Source organism: Schistocerca gregaria, chromosome 10 (assembly GCF_023897955.1).
Source record: "Schistocerca gregaria isolate iqSchGreg1 chromosome 10, iqSchGreg1.2, whole genome shotgun sequence".
NCBI lineage: Eukaryota > Metazoa > Arthropoda > Insecta > Orthoptera > Acrididae > Schistocerca > Schistocerca gregaria.
This window is the reverse complement of record NC_064929.1, coordinates 93,336,236-93,356,267: the sequence shown is the minus strand read 5'-3', so window position 1 is coordinate 93,356,267 and position 20,032 is coordinate 93,336,236. Positions and strand designations below refer to the sequence as shown.

General features: G+C 40.9%; 1 protein-coding gene across 1 annotated transcript; it reads right to left on the bottom strand.

Moving 5' to 3' along the window:
• Positions 1 to 4,922: 4,922 nt before the first annotated feature.
• Positions 4,923 to 19,773, bottom strand: LOC126293446 (calexcitin-2-like). Its single transcript, XM_049986679.1, has 7 exons — positions 19,665 to 19,773; positions 15,454 to 15,534; positions 14,597 to 14,649; positions 12,108 to 12,227; positions 10,436 to 10,550; positions 8,180 to 8,277; positions 4,923 to 5,613 (listed from the first exon to the last, which is right to left on the bottom strand). The coding sequence occupies exons 2-7, from the start codon at positions 15,503 to 15,505 to the stop codon at positions 5,497 to 5,499; spliced, it is 555 nt and encodes a 184-aa protein (XP_049842636.1). The 5' UTR covers positions 15,506 to 15,534; positions 19,665 to 19,773; the 3' UTR covers positions 4,923 to 5,496.
• Between the last annotated feature and the right edge of the window lie 259 nt (positions 19,774 to 20,032).

Here is a 20,032-nt window from a genome sequence, read left to right as displayed (position 1 = left end):
CGTCACCTCGCTACCGAAGCTAAACACTGCAAAACTCGTCGTGCTGTGTTAATCATTCCTAAAGTTATTCATTTTGGTATAATGCACTCTAAAACAAAAACAAGATGCACCACGACGGAAGGAAATCGGTAGATGTTACATACATCTACAGACAAACAAATAATTACAGTATCAAAAAAATAGATGATTTATCCACGTAAAGAACCTTGAAAAATTAACCCATAACTTCACAGCGTTTCCATATGGACACAATTGTTGACTAGTTTTGTTTTTACTTCATTGTCGGCTTACAATTATTTTTAGCGTTGGCGGTCACATATTGTTTTCAGGGAGGGTTTGAATTTTACGTACATTGTCTTAACACTTCATTGTTACCATTTACACTGTGATTGTGACAGCTTGTATTTCAGGGAATGCTTTGACGTCCGCAATGGAGCATGTTGATGTAAAATAAGTAATGTTTCGTAAAGAACTTCTTCATTCTGGCATGTGAAATTGTTTGCAGTATATCTAAATATGTTTATAGAGATTTTCATTTCAGAAAAGTTGTTATCCATCGATTCAGTTTCTGTTTACGAAGCGATTATTTCAGCCGTGTCCACGTGGACACGCTGGGCAGTTGCAGTCCTCACAGATGACGGTTCGGGTGGTGAGGATGAAGGAGGAACAGCAGACAACCTCAGTCCTAGACAACACGGGGCTGAAGCTGAAATAAGACACACACACACACCGAAACAGATTACAGAAATATAGATTCCAAGAACAGAAATATGCAAAAAACCTGGCTCCATGGTGCACTTTTCAAGAACTTCCAAAATCCTAATTTAACTTGTGAAGAAATGAGGTGTTTTCTGGGGATCCTCATTCTAAGTAGTTATAACTCTCTTTCCTAATAAGAGGTTTTACTGGGATTCCAATTTAGACACACAAAACGATTTTGTATGCAATGCCATGAGGAGAAATCGTTTTGAACAAATTCTTAGCTTTCTGCACTGTAACGACAATAACAAATTTGATGAAAAGGACAAGATGTGGAAAAATTAGACCCTTTATTGAAATAGTAAGAGACAAATGTAATAAGCTGTTTGTTCCTCAGAAGAATCTGTCTTAAGATGAGTCAATGATAAAATATTTTGAGAGACACTCTTGCAAGCAATTTATCGGGGGACACCGATACGATGTGGTTATAAAGCATGGTGTTTATGGACTACTACTGGATATGTGGTGAATTTTTCCTTTTCTCAACGAAAATCACCCAATCCAAATACAGTATATGAAGCACAGTTTGGTAACGCTACTGCCCCACTCGTTCAGATGATAGATTATTTGACACTGGATGTAAAGCTACTGCCATTCCACGTTTTCTTTGACAGCCTATTTACTGGTTTTTCTGTTCTGTCATATCTGAGAGAAAAGGGCTATGGGGCAACAGGCAGTATCAGAGAAAACAGTTCCCAAATCGTGACCAGTTTCCTCAAAGAAAGCGCTAGTTAAAATGGAAAGGGGGTATTTTGAATCCTCACTTTGTAAGGATGATGGTGTTATAGTCACACAATGGGTGGACAAATCAGTGGTTACTGTAGCTTCTACCTGTGAAGGAGTTGTAAAAAGATATTCCGCAAAGGAGAAGAAGACAATTCAAGTACAACGTCCTCAAATTATCACCGCCTATAATAAACACATGGGAGGAGTGGATAGAATGGATGAAAACATTGCCATGTGCAGAATAAACATTCGAAGCAAGAAGTGGTACTGGGCTTTACTTTGTTCGCTGATTGACGTATCTGTACATAACGCGTGGTAGCAGAAGAAAGGAACGGATCCTATGACTACTCAACTTGAATTCAGAAGAGAAATTGTACAAGTTTACCTAAAAAGATATATGAGTCCCATAAAAGAGGTAGGCAGGCCGTCTATCAGTCCTATGTGTGGATACAAATGGCGTGTTCCAAGTGATATCAGATGTGATGGTATGAAGTACTATATCAAGAAAACTGAGAAGAAGAGAAGATGTGTAAGTTTGTACTGCGAACAGAAATCATCAGCTGTTTGCTCAAAATGTGGGAAATGTGATGTAGGACTGTGTCTAGAATGCTTTGAAGTGTACCATGTAAGTCAGAAAAACAAATGATTGTGAATTATTTTGTGTATGGTGTTATAAATTGGTTTGTAAGAATTATTTTGTTCAAATTTTGCCTTACTTGTATTAAAAATCTGATTAACAAAACATATCTTCAAATGTATTTCAATATCACAGAAAATATTTCAAATCTGAGTGCCCAGCGCGTCCACATGGACACGTTGTGTTACAGACAAACTAAGGCAGAGGACAGTCAAATAATAGCTTATGTGCAGTACTTAGATGCACAAGAAGTCAAAAAATTGGAAATAAATTTTAATATCCGATTTTGAAAAATTCGGGCAGTTAATAACACTTTGGTCCACATCTGACCCTAGTGCAAGCAGTCATTTGGCGTGGCGCTGAGTGACTGACTTGTTGGATGTCCTCCTGAGCGACGTTGTTCCAACTTCTGCGCAATTGGCTCGTTAGATCGTAAGAATTTTGTTGAGATTTAAGGCCAGGACGGCTTCCCACGGAGGACATCGGGGCTCAGTTTGAAATGGGACTCATCACTGAAGACAATATTACTCGAGGCGCCAGACTGGATGTCGCCCGTCAGCCAGGACTGGCGGCCTGGTGGTCTGGGGTGCCGTTCGTTTCGTAGCAGAACCCGTTTCGTTGACTTCTGCGGCACCCTTACAGCACTGCAGAACGTCGACGATACTCTGTGCCCGGTTTTGACGCCCTTCATATCTAGCATCCTGGACGTATATTTCAACAAGATAATGCCCGCCCGTATACTGCAAAAGTTTCTGCAGCTCGTGTTCGTGCTTGCCCAGCCCTGCTTTGGTCAGCACGGTGGCCACGGCTGCTCAATCCAGCTCGCGATGCTCACGATCTAACGAACCAATTAGGCAGAATTTGGCATAACATCCCTCAGGAAGAAAGTCAACAACACTGTGAATCAATGCCCAGCCGAATAGCTGCTTGCGTAATGGATAAATGTGGACCAACGCATTATTGATTTACTCAGTTTCTGATGATCTATCTTTTAAATAATTTATCCATATTTTCTGAAATGATGATAATTTGTTTGTCGGAACATATAAATCACATCTACCGATTACTGTACCGTTCGGTTAATTTCTTCGTGGTCCGTCGTTGTCTTGTTCTGTTGTGTGTTACGTGAGTTCCCATTTCACGCCATGCCTAGACATTTATAACTTAATAGTTGTTTGATAGATCATGAATGCGACACTTCGTAACAATATGCAACAGGTAATTTTAACAAAAGATTTTTTTACATGACATAATTGATAGTTTCCTTAAAAAATTGTAAATAAGTAATTACCTACACATTCGTCGATTGGGCAGAAGGATTTGTCAGTGAGAAAGTTTTTAATTTGTTTTAAAATGCTGGTTGACTTTTGTTTAGATTTTGGTGCTATTTGGTAAATGATCAGAGACCTTTTTTGGCAGCATAATTTATCCTTTTCTGTGTCAAGTCTGGTTTAATACAGAGTAGCGGAGATCAGCCTTTTTCCTATGTACATATCTGTTACTTTGGAGTTGGAACAGGTTATCAATTAAAAAAACTTCATACGTGACTATATTTATTGTGAAGCAGTTGTGAATAGCCCTAGTTTCTTAAGTGAGTGTATGCAAAATAATCTTGTGGAGCCTATAGTTATTACATGCTTTTGTATAACAAATGCCTTTTTTCTCACTGATGAGTTACCCCAAAACCTGATGCCACATGAAGGCAGTGAATTAAAATAACCATAATAACCTAATCGACTGATACATTTATCACTAAAATTTGCAACGACCATAACACCACAAGTTGCTTACCTCAAATGTTTCGGAAAATTACCAATGTGTTTCTTCCAGTTCAGTCTCTTATCAATGCACATACTCATAAATTTGGAATATTCATCCTTAGCTACAAATTCCTGCTCAAGGTGTATATTTCTTAACGATTTTATACCATTTACTGTACAGTACTGTATAATAGTGTGTTTTATCAACATTTATTGGAAGTGCAATTGCGGAAAAACACCTAGTAATTTCCTGAAAGGCGTTATTAACAATTTTCTCAGCTAATTCTTGTTTTTTAGGTTATCAACAGCAAAGAGAACCAGCTTTGCATCTTCATGAAAACAAAGTGGCAAGTCATTAGTGGGTATTAAGAACAAAAAGGGACCCAAGACTGAACACTGTGGAGCCCCTGTGTCACTTATATTACAGTACTTAAGCTAGTTAGAGAATTCCATAATTACCTATGTGAAGACAATGTACTCGACTCTATCATGCAAATAGTCTTCGAGCGAGTCACGTTTGTCGTGAAACTATTCCCTATGTTTGGAGCTATTTTCACAGATTACAGTGTCGAATGTTTTCCAGCAACCCTGGAATGTACCTGGTGGCCACCTTGCACATGTCACAGGGCCCTGTGTGTACAGAGGGTGAGTTTTGTTTTCAGTGAGTAATCGTTTCTGAACCTGGAGCGACTCATGACTGAAGCTTGGGCTACCTTCTTCTGGTGCTGTGGATGCGCCATCTGAGCAGGCACGGTCTGGTAGTCAGTTAAGTCAGACGCCTGATGTGACAGTAGATCAGTGTAGCCACCTTACGCCACACAGACATCGCGCTACTTGAAGACAAGCACAGGACATCAGAGAAACGAGAAGTATGTCACTGTGTGATAGCTAACTCACAAGACCAGTTCTAAAAGTGAATTGTTCCTTTCAGGGTGTCCATATTACTTTGTAAATCACTCAGTGTGGTATGCTTGGATAACACACATGACACCTGTTTCTTGTTTAATTTTGCAGGAATGGTGACAGGAACTGAAACCCTATTTTTTTGGCCATGTCTTTTCTTTATTTTCAATAACTCATATAAATACAAAATATTGTTCAGCACAGAGTTGTACATGACCTGCAGCACCTTCTTTATTAAATAAAATAATTATCTGTTATATTTGTAAAAACGATTATCATTTTAACAGAGGAAATTGAGGAATAATTGTGTGTCAGGTCCAAATAAAGATAACGGGGTGTGTGTGATGAACTTGCATGGGAAAGATAACTTTGATAACAGAATGAAAACAATAGTCATACTTTGCACAGGCCTATGTCTATGACAGTAATATGCTCTTATATGTCTTTTTCTTTTTGTTGCATGAATTTAACAGAGTTTGGGTCATGGATGTATGGAGCATACAGCAGAAGAGATGGCCCTGCCTGGTGACCAATGGATACCACTGCTGTCCCTCATAACATGTAATAGCAGAGCAGTAACTGCTGACACTGGGATCAGTGGATCTTCAGCTGTGTACATCCATAAGAGAACGCCATTTCTGTATGCCTTGTCTTCTCATCACTCCTCCATCATCATTTTCCCTCTTCCTCTGTCTCACTTCCTACAGAAGCCTAATCGAATGAAGTTTTGCCAAAGATGAAGTTTCCTGGAGCTTGAGGGTCTGTTGAAGAGAAGAACTCACTCCACAGCTTCTCGAACACTTGCGGTGTAACCTTCACAGTTTGATTCTGTAAGAATAATGTTTGTGTGTTTGTTTCTGTGTGGTCAAATACACATTCATGATAAAATAGTTAATACAGATATAAAAAATAAAAATAAGAATAAAAAAGAACAGATAACAGTTTACAACAGATGAAAGATGTTGTGAAAGGAAAGGAGCAATTGGTCAGATCAAAATACGTACAACACCAATGGCATCTATAGAAGTACAAATACAAAACGCTTTATCACGATGTTGACAATGGTTTCTTTCTGTGTATTTGAGTCCTTAAAGATGACCAATAACCTCAACAGAGTACAGGCACTTGAAAGATAGGTTATAAGAAAAGTAGAAATCCATCAAGTCACATAATTGGTCAATAACAGCATTGAGTATCTTGCATAAAAGGAAAGAAGACTACTATTTTTACCAGATTTAACTTTTCCTATGAGTTCGTTTAAGAAGATGAAATGGATTTTTGTTGTCAAAGTTTGGCACCTAGTTAGTAAACTGTTTTAAAGGCTCCAGCTGAGGGAAGCGTCTTCAATTAAGTCCTGCAAATTCCAACAAAGACAGTGTGTTCTGGTAACCGTGTTTTGGGACTGAACGGTCGCCTTCACAGCTGCTGGGCCGACAACAACGCTGGCAGGTAGAAGGCGCGCAGGGTACGGAGGCCGATGCGCAGTGACCAGTTTTCGTCCAGAGCGCTGGCCGAGTCCATTCGCTTGTTCAGTGTTTGCCACCTTTCTGCTGGTAGACTATGACAGAATCTATGCCCACGCCCTGCAGTCTTTCTCAATCGATATCACAGAAACTATTCACAAAAAAAAATTATTTCACTTGTAGCTATGTATGTCAGGTTGATTATGATGAGCCAATCGTTTCATTAATGTTCATAGCTACTGTGATACTTCACGGAAATAACACACTGACAGAAATTCGAACAAGTTTGCCATGAAAAATTATGGTCACTTTGATTTGGGGTTTAGTACATATTACATAATACGTTGCATGCAGTGTATGAAATTTCGGAAACATATTCAATTTTTTTAGACTAGGTAGAAGGTCTCTGTCTGTCACCAATCTCCATGAAACTGATCTGACGTAGCAAACTCGTTTGCGATCGCACTCCGACAGTGGTAAAGAGTGAAATATCCACAACAATCCTCTTATTTCATAAACGGTTTGAGATATCGAAATGAGATTTTGGCAAATTATAGTACACAAAGAGGACAGTATTCTACCATATGGTTGTTATGTCAAACTTCATTATCTACCGTGTCTGATGAAATGATGTAATTTTTAAGGGCTATCAGAAGGTGGTGAAACGTCAAATGCTATGGCTTTTGGAACAACACAGTGGAGACATTACACATTTATTTTGTACTGAGGATGTGCTTTTTCGTAAGATGCTGCAATCAGTTTTACACAGATCCTCTCTTAATAAACTTAATAAACCACTGTTTCATAATTCCTTGGCAACTGCATCTGAACATGTCAGTGAGATGAGCCTCTGTAAACTCCGCTGACTTTTGGCAAAAGAAGCAAATTTTAACACGAGGAATGTGCAGGGTTTTGGAGCGACACTTCCTTCCAGCGCCCTCCACGGCCTGCACCTTACCCCCACCACTACCATTCTCTCCGTGCATGCCCTGCCGAATGTGCATCTACTGGCTGCAATATCCTGCATGGACTCTACTGTCAAATACTGAAAAGACTCAGATGGGCAGTTTAGAAGCGGAGAAGAGGAATGTTCTGCTAGGGTGTAACAGTTCCAGATGAACAGTTGATTTCTCTTCGTCTATGAAACTGTCGATCTCCGGGCAAAGTCTGAGTGAAAATGCTTCACCCAGCTAACCACTTTACAGTCGAGTCATTCCACAATTGACTGCCTCCAGTTCCCTAAGTTAACAAAAAACATTTCACCAGAAGGCAATTCCACTCGTATGATGAGATGAAAGATGATGTTCGACCCTTTCTCCGCGACGTGAGGCGAGCTGCCATGACGTGAGCATACAAAAACTGTCACAGCATATACAAAAATGCATCGACGAAAATGGTGATTACTTAGAATATTAGATAAACGGTCAAAGTTTAAAATCATATATATATATATATATATATATATATATATATATATATATATATATATATATATATATATATAAAGTGTCCTCGAATTACTAAAACGCAATAGAGGCTCTTACTTCTGGGAGTAGTCAGCTATCAATCTGGGTCTCGAAGTTCAATGTATAAAACAGTGACATGCGACCATTCAGTTACAGCTGTTGGTTTCTGAAGACAGTCTACACTCTACACTACTGACAGTGTCAACAACGAGTTGCGCCTGTAATGTGTTAACCCCTACAGCCTGTTTTGAAACCTACATCAAGTCCTTTATTTTATAACACGCACATTATAGGACGTAACGCTCAGACTGCTTTATGAGACGCCTTCACAGAGCGCCTTACAAGTGATGAAGAGCAGTGAGAGTGATCTACTGTGTCTGCTCCTCTCTGGTTCCTGAGGTAAGCCGCTGTGAGTGCAGTAGGCTATTCTACTGCCTCACGTGTTGTCGTCGGAACAAAACTTACGTTGGTGAACTTGCTGAAGGCGTTCTTGCACTCGTCTGCTGAGATGCCGTAGCTGGTGTAGACTTTGACGAACTCGTCAAGGTCGATACTGCCGTCACCTGTCGAAAGGAAAAGGTGGCAATTGTCAGCTCCACAGGAGTACACGTTACACAGCAAAGCAGCTAAAATGACGAGTTATGTGCACAGAGCCAAGACAATGTGAGATTAGATAATCCTAGTGCTGAGGTGTAAAAGAAATCATTTTCATTGTACTGCATGCTTATAGCAATTAAAACGAAACTTTCTCTTATATAAAGCACTGGGAAGATGGCAAAATTAGTACCATCAAGCACCCAACAGCAAGCACAAATTGTATCCAAGACATAGTTTTGCTGCATGGTTATGGCTGAATTATGCCATATACTTGGGGTAATGAAGAAATAACCATTGCCACACTCACAACAGCTCATTTGAGCGATCCTTTCAGCTATAATTTTGCACAATACATAAATATAGTATTTCTCAAACCGAGATGGTCATCCAATTATTTCATTTGGAAGAAAATAACACATACAGGGAAGAATTTATTTATATGAAATTACTAATGGGATGTATTTGCTACAAGATGAACTACAAATCTGCAAAAAGAAAGTAATGCAAAATTTTATACATAGAAATTTCTTATTGAGTTTTACTTTTCACTTTGCTGAACACAAAAGTGCAATTTCATTGATAAAAAACCAATCATAAAAGAATGGAACACGTATAAATTTTAACCTATGTAAATACACCATGTATTCTACGAACTTAAGGTTTTAAATGAGAAGTTCAATAAAAAAACTGAAGCTATCGTTTTGTTACATTTCAATTTTAATGTCAAAATATATCTACATTTATCTTCATTCAGTTTTGTTTAGAAATTTGTTAGTAATTTGATATGGGAGTCCTTGTTGAAGATTTCCACGAGGAAATAGTGTATAGAAAGACTGAAGGCATGCCAGTTAGGTGTCTTTTGTTATATTGCTTCAAAATGTCTAAACTATTCATAATGAATCATTTGTTAGTGAGGAAATAGTCTTGTGTCAGTTCTTGTAAACGTGTTTTAATTTGCACATATACCAACCTGGGACCCCTGGTCAAGAAGACGTAATTAGTAACTGCAAAGCATATTCAAGTTCACCAAAAATAATATTAGTACTAAAATTAATTGTTATTTACAATTTTCACTTGGCACAAGGCAAAAGAATTAAAGGGTGCCTTTCTTAATACCCCATTAACCACATTATTTTTCTGTACTAAGACACTTACGATTCAAATTCGGCTCAAAAGTCCTACGTCCTTTCTCTACAATTCTGCGGATTATAGTTGTAATTCATGCTCAAACGTCATCCCAAGATACAGATACTGAAGCATTACTGAGGTACATGAAATCTTTTGTATAATTTGCAAAAAGGTTAACAATATGATGCATAGGTAAGTAGCTTGTGGGAAAAGTTGGAAGTTCTGATGGTTTTACTCATCCAAGATTTTTATATTTACTATTAAAAACAGACTTGATCACAATTCATTTATTAAGCTGACCGGTTTCGACCACTACTGTGGTCATCCTCAGACCATCGAGACCATTGAGTGATTCTCCAGCAGATTGAGGTTCCTACTCAATGGTCTGAAGATGACCACAGTAGTGGTCGAAACTGGTCACCTTAATAAAGAAAACGTGATCAAGACTGTTTTTAATAGTACATATTTGTAACACATTGATCACTATAGTGTATTCAAAAGTAATCAAGATTTTTATGTCTAGGATGATGCGTGTTTTGTGACTGTTATAAGATATGACGTATTGATAACTGATTAAATTACAGTTTCCTGCAGACATGTCTCAACTATATCTTCGATAACGATAGGAGCTCAAGTAAAGAGTTAACTTTTTTTGCCAACACCAGGACCTGAAACCGGGTCTCCCGCTTACGAGGCAGATGTGCCAACCGCCACAACACTGCAGAAGTCGTGACCTCGCGTTTGTGTTAGGGAGATCCTTGGACTAGGGCAGTGTGTCCTTTGGTGTGAGCCACTGTGTCACACCCGTGTAGTGGTTAGCACTGTGTCTAGTAAGCGGACGACCTGGGTTCAAGACCTGACTTAGGCACAAATTTTAATTCATTACTCCAGCTTCAATCCATATTGGTAACTATTAGCAGCACAATTGCAAATGCATTACAGAATCGTCCTGCTGGAGGAACCTTCTCCGTGGACTCGTCCGGCCCGCTACTGTACCTGAGGCGTCGACGTGCTGGAACATGAAGTCCCGGTAGCGGCTCTGCCACTGGAGCGCCGAGTCGCCGCCCTTGGCGAAGTCGTCCCACATCTGGATCCACTCCGCCTCGCTCACCTGTCAGTGGGCACACGCCAGGCAATCAGTGGCCAGTGGTAAACAAAAGGGGAACACGACTGTCACTTCTCCATGTGACGAAAATTAGGTTTGCTGCCACCGCTCACGAGAAATATCGGCTACTGCACACGTTTCCAAGTTAATGCGTGTAGGTGTTTGTAGTTGATGCAAGCACTGTTGTGAAGATGAGCAAAGAAGCATACATTGTGAAAACAGTAAACGAATTTTTTGTGAAAGCTACTGACTGATTTCGCAAAATAGACCTAGATTTAAGCTTTGAAAAATGTAGTTCATTCAGTTTTGTACTGTCAAAAATACCTCACTTCCTTTTAATGTACTGCATCAAGAAAGAAGTAATAAATAGGGTAGAAAATTTCGAGTTCGTCGGTGTTCTTATTGGCGAAAACTTAAATGGAAGAAACCATATACAGGGACCGAGAGGGGGCGAGAAGGTTAACACACTGGACTCACATCCAGGAAATCGATGGTTCTACACGCATCCGATCATCCCAAGTTAGGTATTCCGTGATTTCCCTAAATCGCTACAGGTAAATGCCGGGATGGTTCCTGTGAGAGAGCACGGCCGAATTCCTTCCCCATCTTCCCCTAGCCTCATGGGACCAATGGCCTGCTGTTTGGCCCCTTTCCTCAAATCAACGCCCCAACTGACCACACACACGATGTTTGGGGTATAACTAACCATATCACAACCATACTGCAAAACATTACATCAGTGTTTACAGTACTGACAACCTAATAGCTACAGCTGTTAGAAGCAATATGTTTTTTCTACACCGGTTAGTACCTGCAGGTACTCGTACTAGTAGCATTAAAAAGTCATCAACATTTGTATTCTCCCAGCCAGCATGTCAGCTATCGACACAAAACAAATAGTCAACACTGACAGGCATAGTCAACTACATGGAACAGTTACGACCGTGCCCGAAACGTTATGTGACATGTTTGTCGGAAGGCCAATAGACACAAAGAGAGAAAGAACGAAGAGTCTTACAGTACACCTCACTCACAAGATGGCTGTACACTGCGCAGCCCCGGAAATTCCAGGAGTGGACACAAATTAGTCGAAGCGCGAGATGCGAAACCTGACCCGTTGAGAGCGATGACGGTACTTAAGTTATGAATCATCGCTGTTTTTCGGGATTTGTACAGTCTTGGCTCTTTTATCACTTTTTACTAATAACTCATACTAAAATCCGACATGTTAGTTTACCACATCAGCAGTGGTAATATTTTTATTTTTATTTTTAGAAAAACAGGTACTGTTTCTTTCAAAATATTTATTATTCTGAGATACTCAGGTATATTAAAAATGATAAAGGTAACCACAGGTCTTTCATTAGAAAAAAATTGGGAACAAAGGCTTGACAAATAACAGGTACAGCCTCACTCGGACAATACTGTGGTTGTTGGCGAGTGGCGTGGCCTACTAGATGGTGTTGATACGCAAGGGCAAAACCTGCCCCCCACCTGGTCTGTGCACTTTGCTTTGCAGCCTCCAGCCTCCAGCCGCCAGCCTCCAGCCTCCAGCCTACTCACCTCCCCGTCGCTGTCGGCGTCTGCCCTCTGCTGCAGAGCTTGCCACACCTCCAGCAGGGCGCCACGCGTCTTCTGCTGCTCCGCGCTGCCCTCGGCCCAGCCTCGGCTGCGGCAGATTTTCTGGAACACGGCACAGCTGCGGTCACACCCACCCGCTCAACTCTGGTGCAACACCTCCACTCACCAAGTAAACCTCCCCACCAAATAACGACTACAGTCTTACAGGCTGTGTATATGTCCACCATTTGTGATGCGACAAATGTCAATCTCCTCCGTCTCGCTGACACAGATTGCGTGGGAAGGCACAATGACAGCCCACTTGCGATGAGTTTTTGTTGGGTTGCCTGTCTGCGGCGTGAACTTTCTTTTTTTATTCAATGTGACGGTATGGAGCAAATGATTGGTTTACTCGTTCTGACGTGCATAGCCCACAGTGCAACTATGTCACAATGTCACCTATCGAAACTCGCAGTGACACTCTGTGGGTTGATATGCACACCCAGCGTTTTTCTGTACCTGCTATCTTTTTCACACTGATGTCTCCTGAATTGCCAGAGATACTACAAAAATACTGTAACTTGAATATACCAAATCTTCGGATTCTTACACACACTTTCTGTTTTCAACTGTTATTCAGGATACAGTACGCAAACACCTGATGACAATACTGTTAATAGTTCATATAGATACATTTTCTATAGCATTTGTGTAATACAATTTTCTAACTTTATGACTCACCTCAAACTCTTATCAATTCAACCCTGACTATAGTCATTACTCCTAGAAGTACATTACAACAAATACTTCATTCTCCTCTATGTAACAAACGTTTTATGTTTACTCACCACTTGCTGTTTAGAAAGTTATTGCAACTCAAATTTACTGTACTCTAGAATTTTTCAATCTTAAGATGTAATCTTTTGGAAATCAAAGTTTATAGTTTTGAGTCACCTAACTTGGTCTATCCAAAAATGTATAACATTTCTAGAATAACATGTTGGTTTCGGAAATATTGCAGTTACAAACTTAAGAGTTTCCAGATCATTCGTGGGTGCTTTTTGTGATTTCAGATGCGCTCCCAAACTTTTGACCCCTCAAGATAGTACCAATCAATTTTACAAATTTAAGAAGATACAGCACGTAGTTGCACAAATACAGTTCAGTCTCTAATATGTTTATGTACTTTTTACTGTTTGCGTCTATTACGTTAGTATCTAAAATGTAAAAGCCTCACATATTACAGCTTTGTAGTATCTCCCACCAACCCATCCTTAAACAGATATTTTGCACAAAGCTAGAGTCAGCTGGCAGCCAGAATCCAAAAGTTCAAGTCAGTGAGTTGGTGAGTCCAAATGACCAGTTTTTGTTTCGGTCTAGTTCTGCTCTTGTGGAGTTGCTTGTTTGTACAAGTGTGAACTGCAGTTGTGAATCCGTATTACAGACAAGAAAACATTGTTGTTACTGTCCTGCTAACTTATGTTCTCTGTAGGTGAGTAGCATTACTACCATCTCTTCGTTGTTGGGGATTTTTGTCAGACAAACCTTCAACTAGAGATGGCTGACTAAATGACTGGAGTGTATTTCCCTTCTGTTTCGATTCGTTTCCTTGTCAACTCTGGAGAGTGTACGAGTTGCTGTACATCACCTACTTGCGCGGTGTGTTAGCAGAGCAAAGTCGGTGTTAGGTTGCGTTGATCACAACGTCATGTTTACGTGAACGGTATACTGTGGTTCGGTTTGAACAGGTTTTGAGCAGAGGGAATACCGAAAGAAATAGGTTGCTATTTAAAAAAGACGCACAGCCCTTCATGGGTTCGTAACGAGAAAGTTACCAGTCACGCTGGCTGATGTTTCCCTGCAGCTAATCAAAATATGTGTCCGGACAAAAACTTATTCGGGGTAGTCAACAAGCCACTGTGCTCGGCTTCCTCCGGTCTATCCAATGGGCGCGCTAAAACGTCTCCTGCAGTTACTCGGCGTCGCGTGAGAGACGTTACGAGCAGCGTTTGTTTGTTTGGCATGACTTGAGTTACACGTTGCGAAAAGGGATCTGCTACCATCTACCGAAACAAAAACCAAAATGGCTTTGCACGCTTGTTGTGCAATTTCAATCCCATACGATACGTAGCCTTTTTTATATCTGTTAGTGAACCACAAATATTTGCTTATTTGTGCAGATTTTCAAGATCATTAGAATGACCTTTACTCAAATTTGTGTTAGCATCTACCACGTGCATGCTCCACTTGATGTTATTCTGGATCCACACGCCAAAGAGTTTAGTCTCGTTACTGTTTGCTACAGGTTAACTTTAATAGTGACCCTCGGATGTAGATCACTTATAACTTCTACTATTGTTATTTTGATATTTATAATTACTTGATTCATGTCAGATTGGTGATTAATGTCGAAACTTCTGACAGTGTACCCTTGACTGGAGCAGAAAATTCTTTGATTCAGTCTTCAGCACATATAAATAAAATATAATTACCTCAATGGCCATCTCAAAGTCCTTCTTGTCAATCGTGCCGCTCCTGTTGACATCTGGAAAAAAGAGGCAAAATAAGATGCTTCATGCTGTATTTCTCAGTAACAGTGGCAAAATTTGCTAAGCACGAAACCAAACTTCTTTCCACTCACTCAACATTACTTTTCCTTTATTTCCTCGCCCCTGCCCCCTTGATGACAACTCTACGAAATCCCGCATTTTAGAAGATTCTTTTATTGTGACAAGTGCCAATGTTGTGACAGATTGCGATGTAAAACAACGGTCCGACTGCTGCAAAAGCTGTATGTCGCACTCGCAAACGCTGTCAGCACTGAAACAACGAGGACTGAACCCATACTCGAGTGTGGAGCAACGGGAGGCATCGGATAGCTGCAGATGTGGCAGCGATCGTGCTGAAGGTGCGGCTGATTCATTTCTGGACAAAGGACAATTCAAAACCTGATTACAGTACGTTGTTTCTCACGCACCGACAGAGTTACGTTACGCACCGCGATGCTACGCGGTATAATTCCATGCCCTCTCGTGGTAGAGGGCTTAAAATATATAGATACAGAAAATAAAGATAAGGAACATTAATTACGTTTTTTGGTTTTAAAAATCTTGGTAACGTTTATTTAGTTTTAAAAAGGTGCAAGAATTTTCACGCGACAATTTCGAGGGCTTTACTTTCCAGCACGTCTCAGTGTGTGGAATGAGGTGCCGCATGAAAGAGAAATTATCTGTTGCGACCAGAAAATTTATCACCTCGTAAGCATCAGTTGTACCAATAACGAAGCAATTATGCAGGTAATTGTAGCAATTTTGTTGTATGCAAGCAATAATTATGCCAGACGACTCACCGAAGAATACGTGGAAGACATACATCAGTTTCTTCTTCCTGAAGTCTGCCATCGCGCTGTTTTTGGTGTTGTATTAACTTCCTGCAAGAAGCAAATAGAGCAACTGAAGTGTGTTGACTCATGTACTAATTCTCATATGAAAAACACAAAAAGTTTATAAACTTGACAGTGACGTTGATAACAAGAGTTCTGTTTTCAAACAAATAGTTAATATTAATTGAAAGTGGGTGTAAAATAAAACAATAGCTCAAATCGCTAAAACTGAGCGAAGCTCTACGGCTTAAAGGAATCCCTACGCCGATCTGTTGGCGAATAATCAGAACGTATCCTGAGTTCAAACAAGTAACCCCCTCCCTGCCGGACAGTGCAGTCTGGGGGCTGAGGGGTTCCTCCACTCCCAACCAGCGTTACACTCGCTACCACAGGTACGCTAACCAGCGACAGCACAGCCACATCTGGTGCCAAACGAAATATGTGACTGGACTGAGAATATTTGTTTACGTGGAGAGCGTGTAGCTGCAAAAACCGTCGTGCAGAGTTGTTCCAATGGAAAATTCCATCAAGAACAACAATAAATTGTGAGAGAGCATTTCCTCGCTAATACGTAACTTTAGGGACAGCCTCTCGAAAACTACTCCCTGACCATATCAATAAACCATTATTCAGATAAGAATACCCAATCCATTTAAACTATTACCACTGCATGAAACTAAACATACGATTAAATCTTATAACAGAGACTGCAAATCTAAGTAATACTGTTTCCTTCCTTGTTGTGTTTCCTGCAACCTGGGACGCCAGACGGATATGTTACCTTCGCTCTGCAAGCACGAAGAATTTTGCGCGACAAAATAATTTCTTGTCAGATGCCTATTGTGCCATGTAGCACGAACGAATAATTTCTATATCGAGTCAGTTTGTATACCCATTAACTGCAAATTATACAAAGACAGAGGCTTTTAAAGTTTCATTGGTGAAAAAATATCACTAAAAATGCAGCTTGCTTATCGCAGAGATCTTTTGGTGATCCCAGGATCCTTGCCATGTGATCACTATGCCCGTTAAACCCATATTTACGCCTCACATTGGATATTACGTGGATAATTTGCTTGCATAAGCATGGTAACTTTGAACCTCTGGACCTGGGTAACGGACACTGATATCGAAAAAACTTTCACAGTTTCTCGAAAATCGTCTTAAGGACTTATCGTAAAATTTTCGGTGTTTCGCCATGAACAGAAATTATAGACATGACTTGAGCCGCGGTAAAAATTGTTGTTTTGAAGAGCGCGCCGCAGCGCGTTGTGTGAAGCAGTCGCCCTCCGTTTCTGGCTGTGGCGCCGCTGTGGCAATCGCAGCTTTGGTGTCTCCCTCTGGTGGGAAAGGGGCAAAGCTTGTCCGTTCACGTGCATTAAAGGGGCGCTATGAGCTCGCGAGCTAGGCAGTCTCTCATCCCCAGCTTGCTAGTCTGTCTCTCGTCCGAATTTGTGAGGTAGTTAGTGTCTGTCTGTCGTCCAGATTGCTAGTATGTCTGTAGTTCGGATCAATCTTTAAAGCCGGATGAGTGAAAGTCTTTTCACTCCGCCAGTAAGAGAACTCAGCTAGTGGTCGCCCGGTCGGGGCTTAGTTCCTGCACCTGAGTCTGCGCGTTAGTCTGCCGCCAGTCTGCTCGAGTTGCTCAGGCAACGGTCATTGGCGGTTGGATCGATCGTTTGGTCGGCCGCGCACTGAGACACGCCTGGAGCGTCGGCGCATGTGAGGTCGCCACGTGAGTCCAGTGGGCCGCGCCGTATAGCGAGGGGTAGTGGCTTCGCGGCCGACACGAGGGCAACAGGAGTCAACCCACGACGTCGGTCTGGCCGGCGCGAGCTGCGACGCCGGGAGACGGGAGATCGGCGTCCGTTCAAGTGGCCGGCAGCGGACGGTTCGGGAGAGCGATTTGAGGGTGCTGCGCCAGGTCTTCTCCAGAAATCGCAGTTTATTAGAAGTTAAATGATTGGTGATACGTTGTTTCATTTACTTGTTAAATTCAACTTGTTGTCATGGTGAGGTGACCAGCCGCTTTGTTTTGGGGTCGTCCCACTGTACTTCTCCGTTTGCCTACCCGCAGGAAGATGGGTATTTATGAATTGGGTGGTCCGTTTTTCCCTTGCGTTGTAGGGGCGGGTTAGAGCAATCTGTGGTTCGGGTTGTTCGGTAATCTCCCTATCAATCTGCCATACGTTAGTAGCTGCCTCTGTCATGTTTGTCGGATTTGGTGTGTTAACGAATTTATTGCTTGGAGTGTAACGGCCTAATTCCTGAAAAATGTTTTGATCTTGCCTATCATCTTGAGAGGCGGTATCTGTTCTGTAGAGCATCTTAACTTGTTTGGCCAACCGTATAGAATTTTATATAAGATCGCATTTCATGGGTTTTGGAATTAAATGGTCATTTTAGTATATAAAGTTGCCACCCTTCCACCGTAAAACTTTTCTTAGAAGTTAAATCAAGATGCACCTTCATGGCAAAGTTAATATTTTTAGTGTTTTGTACCATTTCCATCCCTCCTACGGGGTGCATAGTTTGTGTGCTTGTGTGGATTGTTAAAACTTTTAGTTTAAAGTAATCTGGTGTGATGCAGATTTGCACCAGTGTAGTGTTTCAGAGGTTGTTGTGAGCGGTCGTAATACGGGCGTGTCAAAAGGGAGCGGCAAGGTTCTCAGCCCAAAAGCTCATACAGTCAAAAATTTTACGATATATTGATAATTTTTACTTATGGAGCGTTGAAAGCAACTGAATAAAACACAATTTTAGTGCCATACGCGTTTCGCGTTTATTTTCTGCCAGGCATAATCAGTGGCCTGGGACATGTACATATGTTAGCTATTTAATTTACAGTTTCGTCACTGTGCCTATAGGTTATAAATAGTTCTGGTGGTCAACCTGTAAGTACTTAATAGGAAATACCAACCACTAGAACTGTTTATAACCTATAGGCACAGTGACAAAAATGTATACTAAATAGCTAACATGTGTACATATTCCAGGCCACTGATGATGCCTTGCAGAAAATAAAGGCGAAACGCCTATGGCAGTAAAATTGTGTTTTATTCAGTTTCTGTCAGACGGTCCATAAGTAAAAATTATCAGTTTTCCGTAGTATTACTCGCAACTGAGGAAGACAGGACTGCAAAAGTTGAAGAAGTCAAAAATTTGTTTCTTTCTGCCTCTGAATAAATTCTAACTTTGATATTAAGAGGGTGCTTTCTGATTATAATTTTAAATCTGTTTCTTTTTAAAAACGATTTAGGCATCATTGGAATTGTTAAAAAGGAATTTGCTTATGATTTGATCAGTTAGTCCCTGGCAACTACTTCAACGCTCACATAATGTGATTAAATTTGTTAATGATCTTGATGAATCGCTAGTAAGTAGAATAAATTCTTAGGAATTTTTTTCAAAATAAAGGACGGTTCATGGACATTCGGTCAATTCCAACTTTTGGTGCAAAAAATTCGTGATTTTTCTGGTGTATCTCGGTAACGGATTCAGATTGTCGAAAATGGAGTGTCTAGATAAATTTCTAGAGTGTATAGTAAAAATCTGGCATTTTTATTGTGGTTAGTTATTTATATAACAGCAGACCATTGTGCAAAAACGGCTGAAATCCGATTTTTGCCATTTTGCACGTAAGTGCTGTAACTTTTTAACTTCTGAATCTTGGTAACACAAATGATATCGAAACAGTTTCAAAGTTCCCAGAAAATAGTTTCTTAAGAACATACGTATAGTTGGATGCGGAAATCCCCACAATAGGTGTTTTTCGTAGCGAAAACTTACGATTTTTTAAGGCTTTCTAAGGGACCGCTTTTATAAAGCCGCTAATGTGTACCATGGACCATACCTTAAAAGAAGCAACCGATTTGCTCAATGTACCTGGGCTGGAGGACGTATGCAATGTTTATATTTCGACCCTGTACTCTAGGATAGCTAGAGGGTAGCTCTTTTTCCAACAGCTATACGAATGGCCATTAGGCCACGAGCTATGCGAAACACTTGACTCCCTATCTCTGTGATCAAAGGAACCCGAGCTATTAGCCAGTGAAAATTGGTATTTTCGCTAGCAGCTTTATGGAACACTGTAGTAGTCGGGCCGCCTACCAAAATATTTACCATTAATCCAAAAATACTGTACAGTCAAATGCTGACACTGGCTATTCCATGCATACCTGTTACCGAAGAGAAGCTGCGATCTGGAGGCTCCAGTTGGAAGACGACTCGGCTTCTGGATGCGCGGGCCAGGTGTCCAGCTGACAGCTGCCGTCCAGTGCGGTGAATATATAGGCGGGCGAGTGACGTACATCTCCCGTTTCAAGTGCAGCTCTGAGTGTTTGTGAGGGGATAATGGGCGTAATTAAGACAGCGCTATCTGGAGACACGCAGAAGCGCATTGCTCGATGAGGCTCCGTCGTCTCGAGAGCAGATTATCTCGAGTGCTGTCTCCATATCGGAGAGATAACAGCGAGCGTGGAGAGCTGCTGCAGCCCTGCATTACGTAATTTAAGATGAGATGGACCTGTCTATATGACGCCATGAA